The sequence below is a fragment of the Brachypodium distachyon genome, chromosome 3, assembly GCF_000005505.3.
Source record: "Brachypodium distachyon strain Bd21 chromosome 3, Brachypodium_distachyon_v3.0, whole genome shotgun sequence".
NCBI lineage: Eukaryota > Viridiplantae > Streptophyta > Magnoliopsida > Poales > Poaceae > Brachypodium > Brachypodium distachyon.
In genome coordinates, this window is record NC_016133.3 from 33,732,741 (window position 1) to 33,757,680 (window position 24,940).

Below are 24,940 nucleotides of genomic sequence, written 5' to 3' on the forward strand. Positions count from 1 at the left end.
CGGCAAGGCGCTGGACAAGATCCGACACACTGTTGCCTCCGGGTTCAACGAGCACGAGGAGACCCTGATCTTCCCTGCCGGCGCCGACCACCAGGAAAAAGACTTGTTACTCCATGCGCTCATGGAGTCGTACCAGCTGCAGGTGGCGCAGCTCCACCCCATGTCCCTCTATCTCCTCGCCACTTTCCAGTTCCTCTGTGAAGCGTTTGTCGGAGTAATGCTGTCGGTGGCACTGTTCCGGCATTACTTCTACCCCCGCATCGATAACGCGAATGCGATGTCGTCGGGAGTGGTGTTCCGCGCCCGCGACCGGATGAACTCTGAGTTCATCGTCTGGTCGGAAAAGAAGATCGAAAAGGAATGACGGGGCGACTGGTGCTGGGTCCGGGTGGAAGACCCTGAGGAGTTCATGCTCTCGCCCACCGAGCTGCCGCAACCCAACGACGGCTGGCAGGACCGGTATCACCGCGATGCCGATCTCCTCCCCATCGTGGAGAAGATCAAGGCCTTGCGGCTAGTGGGGCTCACCGACATTGACGTGGCGTGCACCTTCATCAGCCGGCGCGTCGCGCCGCTCCAGCTGCGCTCCCTCCCCGCGTGGATGTACACAGGGTCCGGGGACAGGACACGCGTCCACCGCGAGGGCGTGGACCGGGAATCTCCCCAGGTGTGGGTGAAGGGGATCTCCGGCGAGGACATCCCCGCCACGGGGTTCCCGCCGGGGGTTATCTCCCTCCACGCCAGCGTTCTGGGGCTGAATGACATCATCGCCTCCTTCCCGCCACACAATGAGTGGGGGCTGATGGACAACTCCCCCACTCGGATCCCGCACGCTCCTCCGCCTGCACCTCGCAGGAAGCAGGTGCTTGAAGAGAGCGGGGGCGAGTCGGAAGTCAGCTGGCCCTCCCTTCCGTCCTCAGACGACGAGGCGGGCCCGCCTTCCGCGACCCGGGTAGTCGTCCTCGTGGACGACGAGGAGGAGGACAGCGACGACGCGCCCCTGATCGTGCGCAGATCAAGGGCGCACGTAGCGGCTGCAGCGGCATTCGTCCCTGCGGCGGCTCCCAGCTCCGTGGCGGCGACCACCAGCCCCGCAGCGGTTGCCGGAGCCCTGGCGGCGACCACCCTAGCAGCAGCTGCTGGAGCCGCGGCAGCAGCCACACCCGCAATGGCCGCCGATGCCGTGGTGGCTCCTTCGACGGTTCCCGCGGTGCCCCGGGCCGCGGCACCCCACAGGCACCCCCAGCTCAACCCGCTCAAGGGATCTTCTGGGGATTCGTGCTCCGGTGCAACCCCCCGAAGGCCGACTCGTCGGCAAGTGCCGGCAAAAGGGGGAGGGACGACTCTCCGCCTACCGCGCCGAGCAAGAAGGCGCACACGGACACCGGCAGCGGCGCCAACCCGGCCGACACCAAGGCCAGCGGCGCCGCCCCTGCATCGGCTAGCGACCCGCCCCGATGGAGGTGGCGCCGGGGACAGGTACAGCCCCTTCCCGCTTACTTACCTGCACTTCCATTTACCAATTAATCCTGCAACTGTACCTTCTCTTTCCGCAGGCGACACTCCGCCCGCAGCAAACCTCCCGGAGACACTTGCCGGGACGGTCCCCCCGCAAGACCAGTGGCTCCGCAAGGTAATCATCCGAAGGCCCCACGTCTGCCTCCGGGCAACTCGTTTAGCTTCCCGCTTCTCATCCTTCTCGCTGTTGCAAGCCCAAGCACGCCTGCACCGGGAGCGGGCGCTACGGTGGTTGACCTCGACTCCAATGTTGAGGTTACGGGGGCGGCGGAGGAGCTGGAGGCAGTCCCCACGCCAAGCCCTGCTGCGCCGGGCGCAGCGGCAATGGCGACCACCGTCGCCACCGGGACGGCGTCCGGAGACGCGCCAGTGGCCGCAGACGCCACTGACACGGATTCTTCTTCCGCCCAGCAGGGGGCGGTCCCTGCCAGGGGCGCGGCAACCTCACCAGCGGGTGAGGGGGAGGTTGCGGAGGAGGAGCAACAGGATGCTCCGCCGCAAGCGGATGACCCCCCGCCCAGCTATACGGTTGCGGCGGGGGCTTCGTCGGCGGCGGCCACCACCTTCGACACCGACCTCGGCACCCTTGTCGGGGTGGCTTGGAATCCCATCACTTGGGATCCGAGCGTCTTCGACCGGGGGCATCGGTTCCTTGACGCTGTCAAGGACCAGCAGCTGGCCTTTGTCACCTCCTTCAACGAGGTGAGGGAGCACCACGCGATTGCCAAGAGCCACCTTGGCGAGCTACGGCTAGCCATGGAGAAGGTGCGGCAGGAGCTCTCCCGGCAGCGGATGCTGCCACACCAGTCGTCCCCGAAGAGGAGCTCTACCGGCGACTGGAGGCTCAGCGCGCTGAGCTCCAGGAAGCTCTGGATTCACTGGTGGCGGCTCAAGCGGAAACCAAGAAGGACCACGCGGAGGTGCTCGCTGCGTCCCAGGCTCAGATCGACGAGAAGAGCGATCTGATCGCCAACTATCTCAGCGAGATCCAAGGCCTGCGTGTTAAGCTGGAGGTGCAGATCAAGGAAACCGAAAGTGCGGTGGATGCGTCAGCCCGGCACGAGATCCAGCTCAACGCTGCTAGGGACAAAGCGGCCCGGCTCGAGACCGAGCTGGCCACTGTCCCGGAGGAGCTCGCCAAGGCCGGCGAGGACAACGCGGCCCTGGCCACGGAGCTCGTGTCGCTAGCGAGCTGCCTCCGCAAGGCCAAGAAGGCCACGCTCGACGCCCGGCTCCACCACGGCACGCCGATCGGGCAACGACAGCTGGAGACCGAGAAGCTGCTCAAGATCGCCCAAGCGTTGCGCGACCTGCTGCCTCGATTCGAGCTGCAGGCCGCGGAGGTGGACGGCACGGACGTCTCCACGCTGATCCCGTTCTTCTCCGACTTGGTGGGGAAATTCGCGGCGCTCGACGTCTGGATCGCCAAGTGGGGCGCTGACGAGGTTGCCAACTGCACCCGGGAGGTTTCCAGGACGATCCTTCCGAGGGTACACCTCCGGGACCCGGAGTTCCCCTTCGAGACGCTGCTAGACGCCTGGTCGGACAGCGAGGACGAACCCACCCACACTCAGGCGGTGAGTGGGTTTGTCGATGAGGTGGTCGAGCGGATGCAGTGGAAGCCGGACCTCGAGCCGTCCCCGGAGCCCCCGACGGAAGGCACCGGCAACTAGCTGCCGCAGCCTCCTGCCGGCCCTTGCCGTTTCTTTGTTTACCTTCTTTTGTTTTCGATCCTGCAGGTACGGCGCTTGGCGCCGTTTGAACAATTATTGTTTCATTAGTTCATGTAATCGCTTGCTACTTTGTCAATCCAGCTCTTCAGTTCTGTTTAATCCTTGTTCCTTGTTCCCGGGGCTGCCTCGCTGGGTGGATCCCTTCGCCCTTGTGTGTTGTGCTTTGTGTTGCCGGGGACTCGCACGTCTCACCCTTGACCTGACCAGGGACCCGGGACGAACCCGCAGTGCCGACCTGGGGTCAAGCAGCAGTGGCGAGCCACTCCGCTTGCAGGGTAACTACTCCAAGCCATGCCCTCCCGGGACAGACCCGGAAGCCGCACGGGGAGCGCACTCCCCCCGCAAGCGTCCTTCTAACACCCCGGGCACACGCAGGTTTTGGGGCCACACTTAGCGAGGCAGCGTTCAAATACATTTAGTTCCTAGAGAGTCTATCGTTCAAATTCAAGCACTTAGCTTTTCGTTCGGTCCCATGCTCGGTATGCTTGGCGGAGGGGTGCACCTGGTACGTCGCCCTTGAGAGAGCCTGCTTGAGGGATGCGGCAGGAACGCCGCGGCAGGATCGCGGCCGGCGACAAGCGCCGATGATGATGCTACCGCCGCGTCTCCGCATCAACCCTCGCCTTTGTAAGAGCCCTTGCTTTCGAAGGAACCTATTCCGAGGGGTGCAGTAGGGACGCCGTGACATCCTCGCCACCACCGGCAGACGCGGGTGGCGAAGACATCACGGCGTCCCCACAGCAGCCCTTGCTGCTTGGGGAAAGTCCACCTGAGGGACGCAGCAGGGACGCTGTGGGGGGCCGGAGCGAACGGCGAACGCCGACACCGGCGCCATCACAGCGTCCTCACGACGATCCTCGCCTCTGGAGGGGTGCGGCAGGGACACTACGGCAGTGCACCCATCGGCACTGAGCGCTGATGGCATGCACCACCCTGGTGTCTCCGCGGCAACCCTCACTCCTTGCGGAGATACCCTCTGGAGGGATGCGGCAAGGGGCACTGCAGCAGTGTACCCGTCAGCGCATGTTGCTGGAAGCCCGGCAACTGCATGTCCCGTGCCGGAGTGATCCGGCAACGGGTTTACGTTTTCGAGGCTCCGACAGCCCCCTGCTCACAACCAAGTATGGAAAGATACTTCTGTGCACCTAGAGCAGGAGACAAAAGAAGGAGTAATATGCAAATAAACGAGGCAAACTTGAAACTCAGGAAGCAGCACTTATCTTTATTCGAAGTAACTAGTGGTTTACAAACGGGGGTTGCCCAGCTACACTAATTCGAGAGGTATGCATCGGCGGCATCACCTGAGGGTCAGGCTCCGCTGCTTCACGGGTAGAACTCGCGCAAATGCTCAATATTCTAGCTATTTTGCACCAGCAAGCCTTCTTCGGTTTCCAGCCGGACAGCCCCCGGCCTGGTCACCTGCACTACCCGGAACGGGCCCTCCCATTTCGGAGTCAACTTGTTCCCGGCCTTCGTTCCTTGTATCCGGTGCAGGACAAGGTCTCCGTTCTCGAGCCCCCGGATACAGACTCGCTTGTCGTGATAACGACGGAGTCCCTGCTGGTAGCACGCGGCTCGCACAGCAGCCCGACATCGGACCTCTTCGATGAAGTTCAGATCATCAACCCTTTGCTCGTGTTGGCTGGAGTCGCCGTATGCGTGTATTCGGGGAGATCCGTGCTTGAGCTCGAGGGGCAGCACCTCTTCTGCCACGTAGACAAGGGCGAAAGGAGTTTCGCCCGTTGCCCGACTAGGTGTGGTCCTGATTGAACACAGCACGGGCTGGAGTTCTTCAACCCAGTGCTTCCCGTGGCCTTTGAGCTTGTCAAAGGTTCTCGTCTTGAGCCCCTGTAGCACTTCTGCGTTGGCTCGCTCCGCTAGCCCGTTACTCCTTGGGTGAGCAACAGACGCGAAGTGTATTTTGGTGCCCATGCCCTCGCAGTTGGCCTGGAACGCCGCGCTCGTGAATTGCGTGCCGTTGTCGGTGATGATGCCGTTAGGCACACCAAACCGGCACACAATGCTCTTGAAGAACTTGATGGCCGCCTGGGCGGTCACCTTCCGTACCGGTTCTACTTCCACCCACTTGGAGAAATTGTCGATGGCCATGAGCAAGTACTCGTAGCCGCCAACCGCTCTCGGCCGCTTGCCGATGATGTCGAGCCCCCAGACCGCGAAGGGCCATGAGGACGGGATGACCTGCAGGGCCTGCGCCGACTGGTTGCTCTTCTTCGCGTGGAACTGGCACGCCTCACACGTCTTCACCGGCTGCTCCGCATCAGCCAGGGCCGTGGGCCAGTAGAAACCGTGCCGAAACGCCTTGCCGGCCAGCGCCCGGGAGGCCACATGATGGGAGCATGTGCCTCGATGTATCTCCTCCAACAGTGCGCGCGCTTCGTCTTGTCTCTACTGCCATCTTGGACAGCTCGTCAGCCGCGAAGTTGTCCTTCCGCTTTACGTGCTCGAATCGCAAACCCTTGAATTTGCGTTCTACTGTGCAGACTTCCTCCACGTACGGTGCCATCTACGGGCAGTCGTAGTCCTCGTTAACCTGGTTGATCATGAGCTGGGAGTACCCGCGAACGACCAGGCGCTTGATATCCAGGGCGATGGCTGCCCGCAACCTGGCGAGCAAACCCTCGTACTCCGCCGTGTTGTTAGTGGAGTTCGGGAAATCGAGTTGGATAGCAAACCTCAACTGATCCCCGTCGGTGACTCGATGACGACCCCAACGCCAGCCCCCTGGAGGCTGAACGCGTCGTCGAAGTAGAGGATCCAGTGGCCTTCGTCCAGCTTGCCTGGCAAGCTGGTCTCCGGCTCCTCCTCTACTACACCCGTCGACGTCCACTCCGCGACGAAGTCCGCCAGGGCCGCGCTCTTGATGCTCTTGGAGTTGGTGAAGTGCAGACCAAACTCCGACAGCTCCATCCTCCACTCGGCCAGCCTCCCGGTGGCTTCACGGTTGGTGAGGGCTCGCTCAAGGCAGAATCCCGACACCACCGTGACACGGTGCGCCTGGAAGTAGTGGCGCAGCTTGCGAGACGCGAGCAAAATCCCCAAGAGGAGCTTCTGCACCTGCGGGTATCTCGTACGGGCGTCGCACAGCACCGTGCTGACGAAGTACACCTGGTGCTGCACGAGCCGCTTGCGTGGTGCCAACGCTGCTGGCTCGGGGGTGGTCCCTGGGTCCGAGGCGGTTGCCGGGGGCCATTCAGCCCCCTGCCCCGCAGCCTCAACTCCCGGAACTTCTTCCTCCCTCTCGGCAACTAGCACCGAGCTGAGCACCTGGTCAGTCGCCGCTAGGTAGAGTAGCAGTGGCTCGCTCGGCTTGGGGGCGACGAGGACGGGCGGCGAGTTCAGGTATTGCTTGAGATCCTGGAAAGCCGCCTCGGCCTCGGGGGTCCAATCAATCGGACCCTTCTTATTCATCACCCCTAAGAAAGGCAGGGCGCGTTCACCCAGCCTTGAGATGAAGTGGCCCAGCGCGGCAACGCAGCCGTTGAGGCGCTGGACGTCCTTCACCTTGCGGGGAGCCCCCATTTTCTCGATAGCTTCTATCTTCTGTGGGTTAGCTTGTATCCCCCTGTGCTAAACCAAGAAACCCAGAAGCTGGCCTGAGTCTACACCAAAGGTGCACTTCTCAGGGTTCAGCTTGAGTTTGATTCTGCGGAGGTTATCAAACGTCTCCCGCAAGTCATCAATCAGCGAGTTCCCGCGCTTCGACTTGATGACGATATCATCCATGTAGGCCTCCACGTTCCGGCCTAGTTAGGGTCCCAAACACTCGCGCAACACGCGCTGGAATGTTGAGCCCGCGTTCTTCAACCCGAAAGGCATGCACGTGTAGCAGTAGCAGCCAACCGGGATGATGAACGATGTTTTCTCCTCGTCTTTGACCGCCATCTTAATTTGATGGTAGCCGGAAAAGGCATCTAAAAAGCTCAGCAAGTCGCAACTAGCAGGGGAATCAACTATTTGATCGATACGGGGTACAGGGAAAGGATCCTTGGGACATGCACGGTTAAGATCAGTAAAATCTACACACATGCGAAGCTTATTTCCCGCCTTGGGCACCACTATTGGGTTAGCTAACCAAGTGGGGTTCAGAACTTTCCCGATAGCCCCAGCAGCCTTGAGCTTGTCCACCTCTTGCTTGATGAAATTCTTGCGCTCCTGTGCTTGCCGGCGAGCCCTCTGCTTGACGGGGCGGGCGTTTGGGTGCACCGTGAGTCGATGCTCGATCACCTCCCTAGGGACTTCGGGATGGTCCGACGGCTCCCAAGCGAACACGTCGGCATTCTCCCGGAGGAAAGTGATGAGGGTGCTTTCCTATTCGGCAGTAAGGTTCGCACCGACGGTGACGGTGCGCTCCTTGTTGCTGGCTTGGAGGGGCAGCTTCTTCACCTTGGCGGCCTCCTCCATGAGCTTGGGAGCTTCTGGCCCTCGCCGGAGCACGAGCTCGAGCCTGCCCATCCCCCGACACGCTCTTGTGGGGTAGCGCGGGCCTTCTTTGTTGCCGGGCCGTCGTCCGACGAGCCTTCACCTCCGGCAATGTCCTCGTAACCGGCGTCGGCGGCGGCGGCGGCCCTGACAACCTCGCCAACACACCAGGCTGCGTCCTTGAGGTCGCACCTGATAGAGAGGACTCCATACACGGACGGCATCTTCATCACGCCGTAGGCGCAATGGGTCGCCGTCATGAACTTGATCAGCACCGGTCGACCAAGGATCCCGTTGTAGGGCAGCGGGGTGTGCGCCACGTCGAACACTATGTGCTCTGTCCTGAACGCTTCCCGGGACCCGAAGGTCACCGGCAGCGTGATGTGCCCCGGGGGGCGCACGATCCCGGGGTTTACCCCCCGAAACGGGTCAGTGGGCTTCAGCTGCTCCACTGGCAACTGCAGCTTCTCCACTAACCAGGCGGACAGGAGGTTCAGCCCCGCTTCGTTGTCCACCAGCACCTTGGTCACCGTCATGTTGTTGATGATCGGTGAGACCATGAAGGGTATGACCCCTGAACCCAGCTGCCATGCTGGGTGATCGTCGGCGCTGAAGGTGATCGGCACGTTCGACCACCTCAGCGGCTGCTGCGGCTCCGCGTCCGGCAACAGCGCGCACACGTCGCGGGTGAGGCGCTTCACCGTGGCGTGAGATGGGAGAGCGTAAGCTCCCCCATGGATGCAGGCGACGCCGCTGGGCTCCTGGAAGCCCGGCTCGTCGCCGCCAGTGCAGTCAGACTCGCGCTGCTCCTCAGCACGAGCTATGTCCCGTCCCCGGGGAGGGCGCTCCCTGCCGGCGCGGGCTTGGCCACGTCCCCCCTGGGCTTCCTCCCTGCCAGCGTTACCGCCAGCAGGCTTCGGCCCCGCTCTGGGGTCATTCGGGCAATCTCGGGAGAGATGCCCGATGTTGCCACAGTTGAAGCAGGCGCCAGCCGCTTGGCGATTCTCGTGGCGCTGCTCGCGCCGCTGCTTGATACCCTGCAGGATGTGGCAGTCCTGCGCGTCGTGGGTAGAGTTGGCGTGGATGGGGCAGCGGGACGCGTCGCCCTGCTTGCCGCCAGATCCGCCACCGGGCGAGGCCTTCTTCGTGGGCCTCGCAGTATCCCCCGACTCCACAGCGAGGACTTGCTTCCCGCTGCGCTTGCGGGAACTCTTCTTCTGCGAATCCTCTCCTGGGCTTGCGGCAGCTTTAGCCGCAAGTTTGGGCGCTAAGCGCCCTTCCTCGGCCATGGCACACTTCTGCGCAAGGGCATACAGATCCTGCGTCGTCCGGATCCGATGCGTGCTCAGTTTCTCGTGCATCTTGGGGTCATGGACATTGATGGCGAAGGTGTTGACGATGGCAGTAGCCTCCGCCTCTGGGATGGAGTAGGAGAGACTGGAGAAGCGGTTGATGAAACTCCGCAGCGTCTCTCCCGGCTTCTGCACGACAGTATGCAGCTCCGCCATGGTCCTCGGGTGCTTGTAGCCGTCCTGGAACGCGCTCACAAACTGCTCGCGCAGGTCCGCCCCAGTTGTGATGGACCCGGCGGGCAGGTTGAGCAGCCAGATTCTCGCTGATCCTTTCAGGACCATAGGGAACCAGTTGGCTCTCACCTTGTCGTCAGCGCCGATGGCATGCATCCCCAACGTGTAGGTCAGGAGGAAATCCTTGGGATTCACGGTCCCATCGTAGGTACCGAGCGCGGGCGCTCGGAACTTACGAGGCCACGTCACCTGCCATAGCTCGCGTGTGAACGCAGTGCAGCCATCCTCGGGGCCCATAAGAGCATCCTCCTGCTCCTGTGGGCGTTGGCGCTCTACCTCGCGCCGGCGCCGGCGCTCTAGGCGCTGACGCAGATCCTTCTGCTGGCGGGCATTCAAGATGCCGCGTGCGTCACCTTGCGTGACGGTGGGTGAAGAATCCGAGGACCCTGCCGGGTCCCCGCCTCCCGGGCCTCGCTGCGGGGGAGGGTTTTCCCCCTGTCGCGAGGCGCGGGGCGCGTCTCCGCGCCCCAGGTTCTGCCCGCAGCCGGAGCCTGCCGAGGCGCCATCGCCCTGTGGCTGTTGGGCGGCGAGAGCGAGGAGCGCATCCAGCTCCGCGCTCCATGCCTCGTGCGCCGGTGTGCACTGTTGCAGCTCATACCGCACCATGACCCGCGCGGCGATGATTGTTTCCACCGGGGTTTGGGCCGGAGGTAAACGATTCTCCGACCGGCTACCCTCCGCCCAATCCCCGGGCACACCCGGGTTCGCAGAGTGCGACCCCGTCGGCGTCGCTCGCGACGCGGTGTGCTCATGGCGCAGCTGACGCTATGCGCCTTCGGCCCGTGATTCGACTCGCTGGCTGGCGCGGGCGGCACCGTGGCCGCTCGCGCAACTGGCCCCGGCACTGGGAGCCGCCGGCCCCCTCAGCCGGTTGTCTACCGACGGCCGAGGAGGTGGGGGTGGCAGCTGTGATTGCTGCGCTCGTGAGGGTTCAGGGTTTTCCTGAACCCGCGACGCGGGCGGTGCGTCGTGCGATCGCGTGTGTGCCGCTGGGGCTTCACGCGGATCGATTCGTGGGTCACCAGCTCGCTTGGGAGGCATGGTGGTTGGCTCTGCCGTCGAGGAAGACGAGGCCAATGTTGGTGTGACGTCGCCGCCGACGGTCACCGGCGAGCTCTCCTCACGTGCCAGATGTCCTCGCACGGGGCTCCGACACCGGGGATGCGCGGGCATGCCTGCAAGAGCGCCAACCCCGCGACTAGGGGTCTAAGGCTGAAAGTTAGCCCTGAGCGGCCACTGTTTGCCTAACTGGATGGATAACCCCCCTCTTGCTGGGTCATTAAATGCGCCATGCGCCTCACTCCTCGTCCTGGCAAACCCGCACACCGGGCGCCTGCCGCGCGCCCATGTGGCGTTGCTGCTCTGTCCGCTCGGCCCCACCCTCGTGTCGGAAACCTGTGCCCGGGAACGCCTCCTCCCGGCAAGTGCCTTCCCGGGAGCTGCCCGGGCGGCATTATTCCCCGAAGCTCCGCTAGCCCTGCCGGGCAGCCTGCACGTTGTCGCCCGGGGTGAGATCCTTCCGGGAACCCAGCGATGCGACCCACGCGTCGTGTAGCGGTGGCACCCCGGGTGCCACTGGTGCGACATCACCCGGCGCCGCTCGCGAGTGAACGTGCCGCAGCCGTCATCGGCGCCCATGGGAGCGTCTTCCTGCTCCGATGGCGCGGGCGCTCTGCCTCACACCGGCGTCGACGCTGCAAGCGCTGACAGTGGTCTTCCTGCTGGCGGGCGTTCAGGGCGTGACGGTCGGTGACGAGTCCGAGTATCCCTCAGGATCCTGTCTCCTTGCCCTCCCTATGGGGGAGGGTGCTCTTCGTGTCCCGAGACGCAGGGCGCGTCTCCGCGTCCCGGGTTCTGTCCCCGGCCCGAACCGGCCAGGCCGCCCTTGCCTTGCGGCTATTGGGCAGCGAGCGTGAGGAGTGCGTTCAGCTCCGCACTCCACGCGTCATGTGCCGGCGTGCCTTGCGGTGGCTCGTAGCGCACCATGACACACGCGGCAATGATACCTTCGCCGGGGTTTGTGCGGGAGGCTGCCGGTTCTCCGACCGACTGCCCTTCGCCCTGTCACTCGGTGCCCTCGGATGTGTGGGGCGAGACTCCGTTGGTGTCGTACGTGACACGCTGTGGTTGTGGCGCAGCTGTCGCTGCGCGTCCTCAGCCCGCGAGTAGACTTGCTGGCTGGCGCGCGTGACGTTGTGGTCGCTCGCGTGGCTGGCTCCGGTGCTAGGCGCCGCAGGCCCACTCAGCCGGTTGTCCGCTGACGGCCGAGGAGGTGGAGGTAGCAGCTGCGATTGCTGCTTCTGCCGTGGAGGGGACCCCTGGTCCCCTTGAACTTGCGACGCGCACGCGGCATCGTGGGATCGAGTGCGCATGACGAGGGTGTCGCACAAGTCGACCCGGGGCTCGTCTGCCTTCTTGGGCGGCATGGTGAGCTAGTCGTTAAGGATGTCGCGGATGGAGAAGCCGGTGGTGAAGACGATGATGCCAGCGGTCACCCGAAGCTCTCTGCACGCCCCCCTACCTGGCACGCCAGATGTCGGAGCACGGGTCTCCGGCACCGGGGATGCCGAGCACCCCCTTTTTGGTTCGGTTGAGGGCGAGGCGATTGCTCCGGCGATCGCCGGCGTGACGATAGACACAAAGTGTTGACACGTGAATTTACCCAGGTTCGGGTCACCCGGAGGTGTAACACCCTACGTCCTGCTTTTTTGTTATATTCAAGGTCATGTATGTGGCTTACAAGGTGCCCCGGGATTTCCCGGGGAGCTACTTTGGCGATGACTCCAACTAGGGCTAGAACTAAGACTGATCGGAACCCTTTGACCGGTGGCATTGCTCCTTTTTTTATAGACAAGGGGATACCACAGATGCGAATGCATGCAGTGTGACACGTCTCCTAGACGCGTGTCACAGCCACATGAAACACTCTCCCGCTGATCCACGCTGGACGCCATGCAGCGCCCCGTCCACTGTACACGGTAGAAAAAATGGTTTGTAGAGTAGACGCCCTAGCCTTGCTAAGCAAGCCTAGGCCTGCTGATAAGACTTCTGTCGGTGCATTAAATGCACCGTGCCCGCCGTCTTGTCCTGTCTTCACTGTTCTGCGGGCCCCGCCGGCATGCCCGAGCGTGGGTTGCTGGGGTGCCGCTTCGCGGCTGGCGCACCCGGCCAGCTACTGAGGTGGAGTTTCTGCTATTTCCCGGGAGCTTCTTCTGTTCCGGCCCTTAGCTTCGCCTTCACCAAGGACCGTCTCCTTGAGGCAGGCTTCCCGGACGCATCGCTTCCCGGAAGGCCTTTCTGAAGGGACTTCTGTTAGGTTCGTTGCATAGGAAACAAAAAAAATTCCTACGAGAAGTGCGGAAGAAAACCCAAGAATATATATACTAGATGTATGTAACGAGAGGGATCATGAACACCATACCCTCGTAGACCGCTAAGCGTTGCGATCACGAGATCGTTGTTGGTGTAGTGGAACTTTCAATGAGATCAATCTCAGTGCCGAACGGACAGCACCTCCTTGGTATCCACACGTTCAGCTTCACGTTGTCCCCTCCTTCCTCGATCCCGCAAGCGAGAGGAAGAGGTAGACGAGATCCCGGCAGCACGACGGCGTGGTGACTATGGTGAATATTCTCACGGGCAGGGCTACGCCGTGCGCGTGAGAAGAGGAGGAGAGGAGGGCTCAGGGGAGAGAGATCCAACTGAAAGCTTGGGGTGTCTCTCTCCCTTGCCCCCCCTTCTATTTATATAGGGGTAGAGGAGGCGTGTGCCGGCCAGGACTATCCCGTGGCCAGGACTCTCCCGTGGCCAGGACTCTCCGGCGGCCAGGACTCTCATGCGGCCAGGACTCTCCTCCTGGCCGCATGGGCCCTGTGGGCTAGCCCCTCGGCCCATTAAGGCCAGGGTGCTCCCTCACAGGCCCATTTAGCCCAGGGATAGGTGGGCCTCAAGGTGGAACCCTCCGGATCCCTCCAGAACCTTCTAGAAGCCTCCCGGTCAAAACCGGGAAATATTCCAAACTTTCCAGAACCCTGAAAACAACTTTCCATATATAAATCTTTATCTCCGGAACATTCCGGAGCTCCTCGTTGCGTCTAGGATCCCATCCAAGACTCCGAATCATAATTCGATATCATCATCATTTATCTCATCTAACCCAAGCAACATGAAACGTTAAGTGTGTGACCCTACGGGTTCGAGAACATGTGGACATGATCAAATATCAATAACCAATAGCGGGACCTGGATGTCCATAATAGTTCCCACATATTCCACGAAGATCTCATCGGTTGAACCACTATGTCGAGGATTCAATTAATCCAGTATCCAATTCTCTTTGTCTCGCGATATATTACTTGCCCGAGATTTGATCGTCGGTATCGCCATACCTAGTTTAATCTCGTTACCGGCAAGTTCTCTTTACTCGTTCCGTAATATAATACCCCCGCAACTAAACACATTAGTCGCATGCTTGCAAGCTCATTAGGATGTTATATTACCGAGAGGGCCCAGAGATATCTCTCCGTCACAAGGAGTGACAAATCCCAGTCTTGATCCATACAACCCAACAAGCACCTTCTGGGATACCTGAAAAACACCTTTATGATCACCCAGTTACGAGATGACGGTTGATGCCCACAAAGTATTCTTCCGGTACTAGGGAGTGGCATGATCTCATGGTCTAAAGAAATAATACTTGACATAATAAAACATAAGCAACTTAAACTTAAGTGACACGATCAAAAGCTATGTTTAGGTTTGGGTCTGTCCATCACATCATTCTCCTAATGATATGATCTCGTTATTAAATGACAACACATGTCTATGGTTAGGAAACCTTAACCATCTTTAATCAACGAGCTAATCTAGTAGAGGCGTATTAGGGACACGGTATTTGTTTATTTATCCACACATGTATTTGAGTTTCCAATCAATACAATTATAGCATGGGCAATAAACATTTATCAAGAACAATGAAATATGATAATAACAAATTTATTATTGCCTCTAGGGCATATTTCCAACAACTTCGTCACTGACGACCCACGCGTCTCGAATAAGTGGGACCCCGTGGGCCACTGGTACGACACCTAGAATTGCCCACCGTGTTGCCTCTGCTCCGGGCAGGGTAGGGACAATCAGGGAAAGGACCGCGGAATGAGTAAAATTGAAAGGTTGGGACTATTTGCAATTTCCATCGACCCGACATTTAGCCAGCATGGCAGTCAACTTGCCACCTGACCGGTCAGCAGCGGCTCAGGCTCGAATAGGAACACACGTGAACAATTTACAAAGAATTAGGGTCCAAATATGCACTTTGAAAAAATGAAGACTCACTTGGCACACCCCGAATAGTTTTAGGAACTGCGGTGTATTTTACTCTCAAAACAATAAAATATCAAAACATCGCCATTCGTCGCCTTCATTCAGGTCCAGCAAAATATCAGACCTCGCCTACAGCCTAAGTCACCGTGGGGCAGCATCATGCGGCCTGTCCAGTCACCATTGCGGGTGGCCGTGCCGCCATAGCTAAGCAAGAAACGTCGAGGTGGACGCCGCCGACATTGAGTGGGGCAGCGCCGCCAGGCCGTGCTGCCGCCCCATATCCGCTGGATCATGGGGGCCGCACCGTCGTGGCCTCCGATTTGCCCTGGACAAGAAAGGTGTGCTAGTTGTTGCTATGCGAGGGGCCGCCCAGCAGAGGGGTGGGGAGCCGTCTGCCTTTGAGATGAGAGGAGTGGTCGGCGGCCCCCGTCGCTAGGAGATGGGTGGGTCGCCGGCGTCGGTCTCCAAGCTCCAGGTCGCCACGACGCCACATCGGGTGGGGAACAGGAAGATGAGGGGGTTGTTTGAGTTGTGAATCGGCTTTTCCTCCTCTCAATGCGCTGAAGGTAAGAATTACGCGGGGGGTTTCTGCGAAAGTGCGTTTAAGTGATGGGTAAGTTCCCACCTCTTGTCTGGACCATATGTTTTTAATCCAACGGCCTATGACAAAAGTTTGCAAGTTTTCTCCCAACAATGGTTTTCACTAGATATTTCCCCATATAAGCTGCTCATCGCTGCAATCTAACGTATTATTAAAGGAACATCTCAAATTGCTTTGACTGCATGAGTCCTGATGATGCACTCCTGCTAATGTGTCCAGGCCGGATTGTTGTTTCAAGACAACTTAGATTTCCATATTCTATTGTGATAAATCTAGATTTAGTCTCAGCCGTATGATAACTTTGAAACGATGTATACCATAAAATTTCTGCTACTTTAACTAGATATATATTAGGTTTTGAGCTTTTTCTGTTACGCGGTAAACCGGTGAGCACCAAAAGATGCAGTTACGGAATTAACCGAAAATACCACCGTTAACCAAAATATGCTCCTCTACACTCGCACCAGATTGTTCCAAATTAAATACTGGCGTGCACTGGGTAACACACTGAGCTAATTGTGCTGCAACCCTCCAACTCCAATGATATATTGCCATATGGTTGCGTCGGTAATGACGTCAAAAGGCTTTTGGAACGAAAAATGTCAAACTTCTTCAGTTTTCAGTCTCCCTGATCTCAAAGTCATAGGGATTATCGGCAGGAATATACTCATACTTGTCCAGCAAGTCAATGATATTTTTTGATGGTTACAATGTCAAGCTAATAACACTACATATATCGCTCGTCTCACTCAATCCTCAACAGTCAAAAGAACAACGTACGCAAGATAAACTGAACAAGACACAAGCTAGGCACACAGCTAAAGCTACCTGCCAAGTTGAGACCTTGAGCTGATAGAAAACCAGCAATGGCCGGAGCAGGAGATGAGGCGGTGAAGCTGCTGGGCATGTGGGCGAGCCCCTTCGTCCTGCGCGTCCAGCTCGCGCTCAGGCTCAAGGGCGTCAGCTACGAGTACGTCGAGGAGGACCTGAAGAACAAGAGCGAGCTGCTCCTCAAGTCCAACCCCGTGCACAACAGGGTGCCCGTGCTGATCCACGGCGGCAAGCCCGTCTGCGAGTCGTCGGTCATCCTGCAGTACATCGACGAGGCTTTCGCCGGCGTCGGCCCCCCCCTCCTCCCCGCCGACCCCCACGACCGCGCCGTCGCCCGCTTCTGGGCCGCCTACATCGAGGACACGGTAATATACACACTAGAGTCTTGTTCCAGTTGGTGCGTCGCGTTAGAGTGTCCTGAGCATTTTGATCGATGGTTTTTATTGGGACAACACTAATCGTGGCATGGGCAAAACTGCGCAGCTCCTGAAAGCGTCGAGCCAGGCATCGAGGGGAAAGACAGAGGAAGAGAAGGCGGAGGGGAAGAAGCAGGCGGCCGCGGCGGTGGTGACCCTGGAGGGAGCATTGAGGGAGTGCTCCAAAGGGAAGGCCTTTTTCGGCGGCGACAGCCCCGGGTATGTGGACATCGTCCTCGGCGGGCTTCTCCCGTGGGCGCTCGCAGGGGACAGGCTGACAGGTGCGACGACCTTCGACCCCGCGACGACGCCGCTCCTGGCCGCCTGGGCGGACAGCTTTGGTGGTCTGGAGGCGGTCGAGGCGGTCATGCCGGACGTTGGCAAGCTGGTCGAGTTTGCCATGGCGATGTATGCCCGTGCCGCGGCTGAGGCAGCCGGCAAAACCGACTGAAAGAGGCGCACCTCTTCTGCATCTCTGCTCGATCGTGTACCCAACAGGGATGCCTGCTTGTTTTCCATGTTTGTTCGCATGTCATTTTTAATGTATTTTATGTACGTATCTTGTGTACCTTGGTAAGATGTAAACGTGTTTAATTAAATATATTTGTGGGGCAATGTTGTGGGAAAATGTCCCGGCCGGAATGGAGTGCTTTTCCTTCGAAGGTGCTGTTCGTACATTCTTGATTATTTTGATATTTTGACTACTCTACCACACAGAAAAGCAAAGATTTTATGTTCATGTATAAAAGGATATTACAGTAAAAGGGCTGCACATTGGAAAAAAAATATTTTTTACCCCACAACTTGTCAAAAAGTATGCAAATCACCTCTTAACTTTTTCTTATACTTTTAACCTCCCCAATCGTCGAGACCGGACAACAATGATCACTCAATTCGGCTAAAGCAGTTTCGGTCCAACATGTCATAGTTTGTACCCCAAATTGTTATGTAGGCATTTGGTTGACTAACCGGTTGAACCTGACCGACCTAGCTCATGGGCGGACCAAAAAAAATTTAGAGGGGACAATTCATGGGCTTGAGCGGTGGCAAATTCATGGGCTGAGGGAGAAAATTTACTTTGTAGCATGGGCCTGATACCGATGGGGCTAAAAAAAAAAGAATGGGGGCAGTTGACCCCATGGGATTCAACGTGGGTCTGCCCATGCTAGCTAGCATCTTTCTTGTTGACTTCCCCTCTACCCCGTTGACCCTAAAGCCACTAGCTCCGGCGGCGACGGCTAGTATCCCGGCGGTTGTTGTTGGTGGTGGCGTAAGAGACGAACAATGTTGGCTGTTGGGACGTCACTTAGCTCGGCAACTTCGACGACCAAGCGGGTGGTGCAGCGATGGTAGCGGCTACCGACGACTACGATGACCGGGGCAACACATGATGCAACCAGAACGACGGCTGCGACATCTCCATCTGGTGAGTTGCCGATATCTCCATGTTGCTTAATTAAAATAGCGTCCTGGATCCAGATGTGAAGAAAATTTAGGTTTGGGATTTTTGTGTAGGTTAGTGGCAAAGAGGCATGTTGGAGGGCGGGGGAGAGAGAGTGAAGACGGCGATAGAGGGTGTTGATGACGGAGCGGCTGCTCACCCGTCACCCAAACCGTCGCCGTTGCGGTTGAACACGGGCGCTGCCGGTTTCACCTTTCCTCTCGTCGAGGCAGGTCTACTTGAGTCTTTCTTGGTTTCTAAGGTAAAAACAAATTTAATTGGTATAGAATGCCAACATGACGTAACAACGTGCAAATCGAGAGGGCAGAACCATGACATATCGACACCAAAACTGCTTCAAACAGGACGAATGACCCGAAACCACTTCAAACGGGGTAATGAGTGACCATTTGTGTCATGAATTGAAGAACGAATGATTTTTGACAAGTTGAGATACGAAGAAAATACTTTTGTCTGCACTTTATCATGATGTATGATGTATTAACACACGGATACGTCTCCCGCCTACATTAACACGGAAAACAAGTGTAATGTAGTTTAAAAAAAACAAAAAACTACTTATTTAGAAACATTTTAAAGAGTCGAAGGATAAAAGTACTTTTTGAAAGAAAAATCGTAGCACAACTTTCCAAACCTATGACGTATCCAAACATGTACATTGACAATGACGTCACATGGTGGAACAAAAGTCAAACTTCTTCATCACATCATCAACGCGGGTTGGGAGGTACCTCCTGGCCCAGCTGCTTTTGTTCTGCTTTTCGCATAAGCTTATAAATATGATTTGATATTTCAAGCATTGCAATGTGGACTTTTCTCAACTCTTTCCCATGTGCTGGCGACAAGTTAAAATTCTCATTTTTCTGGTTCACTTTTACTTTTTAATACTTGCAAAGATACAAAAACAAGGCGAAAGCTTGTTTGTTACCAACAAGCGACAAAATGCAGTATATACTGAGAAAAGTGTTGAGTACGATGTAATCTTGTACTGAATTTTTTTTTTATATGAAAACTACAAACCCAAATTGTATGGCCACTACTGTCGCTTTTGACCGCGTCTTCGTTACTCTTTCCTTTTCACAAGGTTGGTGTATTTGGTTTCGTTAATAAAAGCCTTTGAACAAGAATTACTCTATCATGATATGAAACCATAATTCTTAGCAAGAACTTTTAAAGACGAATCCATCGATATAAATTTCATGTATGAAAAAATACATATGAATATAGTTTTTATTGATCAAAGTTTTGTCCTAACAGAACAAAATACGCAACGTTTGTCAAAAGGAGGGAGTATATTTTTTCTTTTCTCTGATGACCGGAGAACGGATCTTGACACCCGGTTGGTACGCACCCCGGCACCCCCTTTCATCTAAAAGGTTGTCGTGGATTGCCGGCTGCTGTCACGTGCTCATACTTGATTAGAATTTTAGACGGTTCTAAGATACCAATTGCAGTTGCCCATCGATCGTCTCGTTTTTGCGAAAAAGTTCTCTGCTCTGCTCTGCTCCTGTAATCTATTTATACCTAGCTCGTTACATCTGTACATCCTCAACATTCAAACAATCCAACACTGAGAAGGCAAGAGCATCCAAAGCACAAGCCAAGCCCAAATTAAGCTGATCGACAACAGCAATGGCCGGAGGAGGAGGCGACCTGAAGATGCTGGGCATGTGGGCGAGCCCCGCGGCGCTGCGAGTGCGACTCGCGCTCAGCCTCAGGGGCGTGAGCTACGAGTACGAGGAGGAGGACCTCAAGAACAAGAGCGATCTGCTCCTCAAGTCCAACCCCGTCCACAACAAGGTGCCCGTGCTGATCCATGGCGGCAAGCCAGTCTGCGAGTCGTTGGCCATTCTAGAGTACATCGACGAGGCCTTCGCTGGCGTTGGCTCCTCCCTTCTCCCCGCCGACCCCTATGAGCGTGCCGTTGCTCGCTTCTGGGCCGCCTTCGTAGACGAGACGGTATTGCATTCATCACGGTCGTTTAATCTGGCGAGCGCGAGCTTTGAGCTTTTTCACCTTTTGATTTGACAATGGTCAAAGTCTAACGGAATGTGGCTTTGTGCACAGCTCGTCAAGGGAATGTACCAGGCATCGTGGGGCACGACAGAGGAGAAGGAAGACGGGAAGAAGAAGGTGACCGCCGCGTTGGAGACTCTGGAGGGAGCCCTGAGGGAGTGCTCCAAGGGGAAGCCGTTCTTCGGCGGGGACAGCGCAGGATATCTGGACGTCGCGCTCGGCTGCCTCCTCGCGTGGGTGCACGCCGTTGATGCGATCCAGGGTGTCAAGATCTTGGACCCGTCAACCATGCCGCTCCTGGCCGCGTGGGCGGACAGCTTCGGCGCGCTAGATGAGGTCGAGGCAGTCATGCCGGACTTGAACAGGCTAATCGAATTTGTCATGGAGCAGTAAACTGGCGCCTCGATTGCGGCCGCGGACACAACCAATTGAATGGACGTATAGGAGTACGTCTAGATCTCTTCTTTTATGCAGCCCTCCTTGGTTCTGTGCCGAACAAGGAGATAGTGTATCTGCAATGTTTATCTTCGTGGACGTTAATTCATGTGGCTCCATCAGATATGAGCTTTACTTCAATAAACATTTGTGTTAGTGTTATTTGGAATGTTTATATTCGTCCAAGTGTCTCATGTGGCTCTATCAGATATAAGACTTTACGAGGTTGGTCAAACTTTGAAACTTGACCAAGTTAGAACATACTCCCTCCATTCCAAAATGCAGGGCATATGACTTCTGTTAACTGCCAAACTAAGTGTTTAAATTAATATACTATGGAAATATATTTCATAATGGATCTAATGATCTTCATTTGGCACCGTAAATGTTGATATATATATTTTCAGCAACTCTCGCCTTCACCAAGAACGATGGCAGCCCCCTCGGCACCTCGGCTACCCGCGATTTCAGCAATTAGATCTTCACCATCACCACTGCGCCGCCGGATCTTCGGCGCAGTAGTGCCACCGGCGAGATATTCGAGGGAGGAGGGAGGGCAGCGGTGGTTAGGGTCCGGTTCGAGGAGAGTGGGGGTTTTGGATCGAGCTCGGGGGCAAGGGGGTGGGTGGTGGCGGTAAACTGTATGTGGTGAGGTGGGACCGGATCGGATCGAGGGTGTGATATTTTTTAGTTGGCCCAATAAGGCTATCAAAATGGTCCAGGTAGACCACCAAAAAACATACGCTGTTTTGGGCAAATTGTGTGTATTATGAACATGGTTTGGTCCTCACTTACCCACGACAACATATTACCTATAGCACGGCAGCTATAAATCTGTGTTGTTGGATTTTCTTAAACACTATCTCACCGTAGACATTTGCCCGCACTATGTTCAAATGTAGTTAATTTTGTTTTTTATCCGCACTTTTAGCACTTCAACCGCAGATGTGTTCAATAAAAGTGCGTCAAATACTTTTGTCAACATGATTATATTCAACACTTTTAAAATGCTACAAATATAAATTGGACATACTATATATGAAGCCAAATTGATGCATTTTGAAATGTATCCGATAATCTACCATGACGTAGCGCTTCCACCATTACTCGATGGTAGGATGAGTCGGTGTGTCCATGGCGATGGCGGCGGCGAACTAGCGGTCTTTTCAGAGGTGTAAATGGAAACATGAATCGACTGGATATTTCTTTGATCAACAACTTCTATATAAAAACTGCTTATCCAAACAACATAATTACTCATTTCTGTGGAAACTCAAAGGTGAGCATCTATTCCTAGCTAAAAACACTAAGGTTTGAACGTGATGTTCGAGTACTCTATGTGCCAAATTTAGTGCAGGGAACAACAATGACTATGTTTTCATAAAATTTACAAGCATACAGGAGACCAGAACATCTACGTGTGCAATGTTTCCAAATTTTGTTGACGTTCCTAAGTACTTTATTTTTATTCCAAATTTATTGTTCATCCCAAAAACATATCCTAGGAGCCCAATTTTCCAGAAAACTCGGGACTATCTGAACAAAGCCGACTTTGCGCGTAAATGAAAAGAGTGGATGCTTGAACTTAGGGTCTATTTGAAAGAACAAAGAACGCATGGGGATATACATGATGTTAGAACGCTGAAGTTCGTTTTTGAGAAGCTACGGCCGGGAAAAAAAAGCCGAAATAATCAGCAAAATATATATCATAAACGAAAAACACAAAAATGACTTATTTAAAGACATTCAAAGAGTCACAGGATAAAGATACTTTTTCGAAGAAAAAACCGTAGCACAATTTTCCAAACCGCAAATATGTATACATGACAATGACGTCACAGGCTTCCGGATCGAACAAAAGTCAAACTTGTTCGTTATCATCTACGTGGGCTGAGAGGTACTTCCAGGTTAGCTTCCGGCTGGTTTTGGTGTACTTTTCGTTTTGACCAGTAACTTACATTTCAAGCATTCTAATGTGGACTTTTCTCAGCTTTTTCCCATGTGCTGGCGAGAAGGTAAATTTCTCATTTTCCTTTTTGGGTTCACTTTTACTACTCGCAAAGATACAAAAATAAGGCAAAAGCTTGTTTGTCACCAGCATTTTAGAAAACAGAGATATATAGTTGCTAGTTTTATATTAGTTGTAGAACATTTCAACTATGGTTATCTAAAACTCTGTGCAGCGACAAAATGCAGTATATTGAGAAAAGTATTGAGTACGAACGCAATCTTCTGCTGACAAAAACTCTTTTTATATGAAAACTACAAACCAAAAAATGTACGGTCGCTACGGTCGCCTGTGACTGCGTCTTCATTATTTTCTAGCTTTTCTATAAAGACCGGGGTACCAAGATTAATTGTCATGCCCATCCCTTTTTCATCTAAAAGGAAGGTTCATGATGGAAGCCGGCTGGAACGTGCAATACTTGATTACTTGTCGAAGTCGGAGAATTGTAGACGGTTCTAAGATCAACCAATTTCAGTTTGCCCTTCGTGTCGTTTTAGCGGAAAAATCTCTGCTCTGCTCTCCTGTTGTAGTCTATTTATACCTCTCGTTACATCTCTACATCTTGAGCATTCAAACAATCCAACACTGAGAAGGCAAGAGCATCCAAAGCACAAGCCAAGCGCAAATTAAGCTGATCGGCACCAGCAATGGCCGGAGGAGGAGGCGACCTGAAGATGCTGGGCATGTGGGCGAGCCCGCCGGCGCTGCGAGTGCGACTCGCGCTCAGCCTCAAGGGCGTAACCTACGAGTACGTCGAAGAGGACCTCAAGAACAAGAGTGATCTGCTCCTCAAGTCCAACCCCGTCCACAACAAGGTGCCCGTGCTGATCCATGGCGGCAAGCCAGTCTGCGAGTCGTTGGGCATTCTAGAGTACATCGACGAGGCCTTCGCTGGCGTTGGCCCTTCCCTTCTCTCCGCCGACCCCTATGAGCGCGCCGTTGCTCGCTTCTGGGGCGCCTTCATCGACGAGACGGTATTGCGTTCATCCTGACCGTTTAATCGATCTGGCGAGCGCGTGCTTTTAGCATCGATCTTGATGATGGTCTGAATTTAACCGAGCGTGGTTTTGTGGCGTGTTTGTGCACAGCTCGTGAAGGCGATGTACCAGGCATCGTGGGGCACGAAGGAGGAGAAGGAAGAGGGGAAGAAGAAGGTGACCGCCGCGGTGGAGACTCTGGAGGGAGCCCTGAGGGAGTGCTCCAAGGGGAAGCCGTTCTTCGGCGGGGACAGCGCCGGATATCTGGACGTCGTGCTCGGCGGCCTCCTCGCGTGGGTGCGCGCCGTTGATGGGATGCAGGGTCTCAAGATCTTCGACCCCTCAACCATGCCGCTGCTGGCCGCGTGGGCGGACAGCTTCGCCGCGCTAGATGAGGTCGAGGCGGTCATGCCGGACGTGAACAGGCTAATCGAGTTTGCCAGGGCGATGTAAGCTTGCGCCTTGACTAGCAGCGGCCGCAGACACAACCTCTCTTCTTTTATGCAGCACTCCTCGATCGATTCTGTGCCGAACAAGGAGATAGTGTTATTCGCAACGTTTATTTTCGTCGACGTGCATGTCTCATGTGACTCCATCAGATATAAGCTTTGCTTCAATAAATACTAGAAATAAAGGAATGTAAGTGCATATTGCTATCAAGTGACACAAAATGATAGTCCTGTTTGTTCAAGGTTATGCTGAAATTCAACATCATCTTAAAGTTTTTAATTAATGCACTGCTCTGTTTATCTTAATCTTTGGTATTCCTTCAATTTCATAATTCTTGTCTTACCAAAAAATAGATGTATTTATTCCTAAAAAGTGTCTAGATACATGTAATATTTCGACAAGAATTATGGAACGGAGGTAGTACTAGATAGTATCACTACGCCGCGAAGTATTAGTGAGATGTGGAACAAGTCTCAACAATAGAATGCGATGCCCATATGAATGTGTATCAATTACATTTACGTTATTTGTATAGTAAAGTAACTAGTCTTTTATGCTATATTCGTGTCACCAAATTTAGGAGAGGGTAGACATGTGAATCCATGTACCCCGGTCCTATTTTAATAATAAGAAAACACATTCATCTTATTTACCTGATGTATGAGCTGGCAAGCATCAACATTTCACTCATGTCTTGGATGCCTCCACATTAGTTGCTGTATGAGTTCGAAAAAAACACCAAGTTTTATTAATTTGTCATTGTCCTGAACAAATTAGTCAATATAGCCATGAAACTCTGATGGATACACACCAATCCTAAACACCAATAGGAGAGGGGGAAGATCCCAAACTCTATCTCTTGCTTCAATTAGGGTACTGAAATGGAAAGAAGTGACGCCATCCAGACGATGGCGTTGGACGCAATGGTGACCAGCTCTGGCGTATTGCGGGCAGAGTGGCAGGAGGAGGGGTCGAAGCAGTGGGCTGTTGTGCAGAGCTTTGGTGCGACCCAAAATAGAGGCTGCTCACGCCGTCGCACCGCTGCTCCAGCGTCGCCGCCGCTGATGGCTGCCAAGAAGAGTAGGAGAGCTGCGAGTGTAGAAGAGGTCATTGTCTTTGCTTGCTGCTGCTTCGATCCGGAC

The 24,940-nt window shown here is 55.2% G+C and overlaps 2 protein-coding genes across 2 annotated transcripts; both read left to right on the forward strand.

Annotated features, from left to right (window-relative positions):
• The first annotated feature begins 15,819 nt into the window (after positions 1-15,819).
• LOC100841867 lies at positions 15,820-20,504 on the forward strand. The gene is made up of 4 exons (XM_014900527.2): positions 15,820-16,399; positions 16,518-16,898; positions 19,533-19,871; positions 19,980-20,504. Exons 1-4 carry the CDS (start codon positions 16,070-16,072, stop codon positions 20,319-20,321), a joined length of 1,392 nt encoding a protein of 463 aa, XP_014756013.1. The 5' UTR covers positions 15,820-16,069; the 3' UTR covers positions 20,322-20,504.
• Positions 20,505-22,781: 2,277 nt separating this feature from the next.
• LOC100841559 (probable glutathione S-transferase GSTU6) lies at positions 22,782-24,052 on the forward strand. Its single transcript, XM_003574183.4, has 2 exons — positions 22,782-23,345; positions 23,460-24,052. The coding sequence occupies exons 1-2, from the start codon at positions 23,019-23,021 to the stop codon at positions 23,799-23,801; spliced, it is 669 nt and encodes a 222-aa protein (XP_003574231.1). The 5' UTR covers positions 22,782-23,018; the 3' UTR covers positions 23,802-24,052.
• The last annotated feature ends 888 nt before the right edge of the window (positions 24,053-24,940 follow it).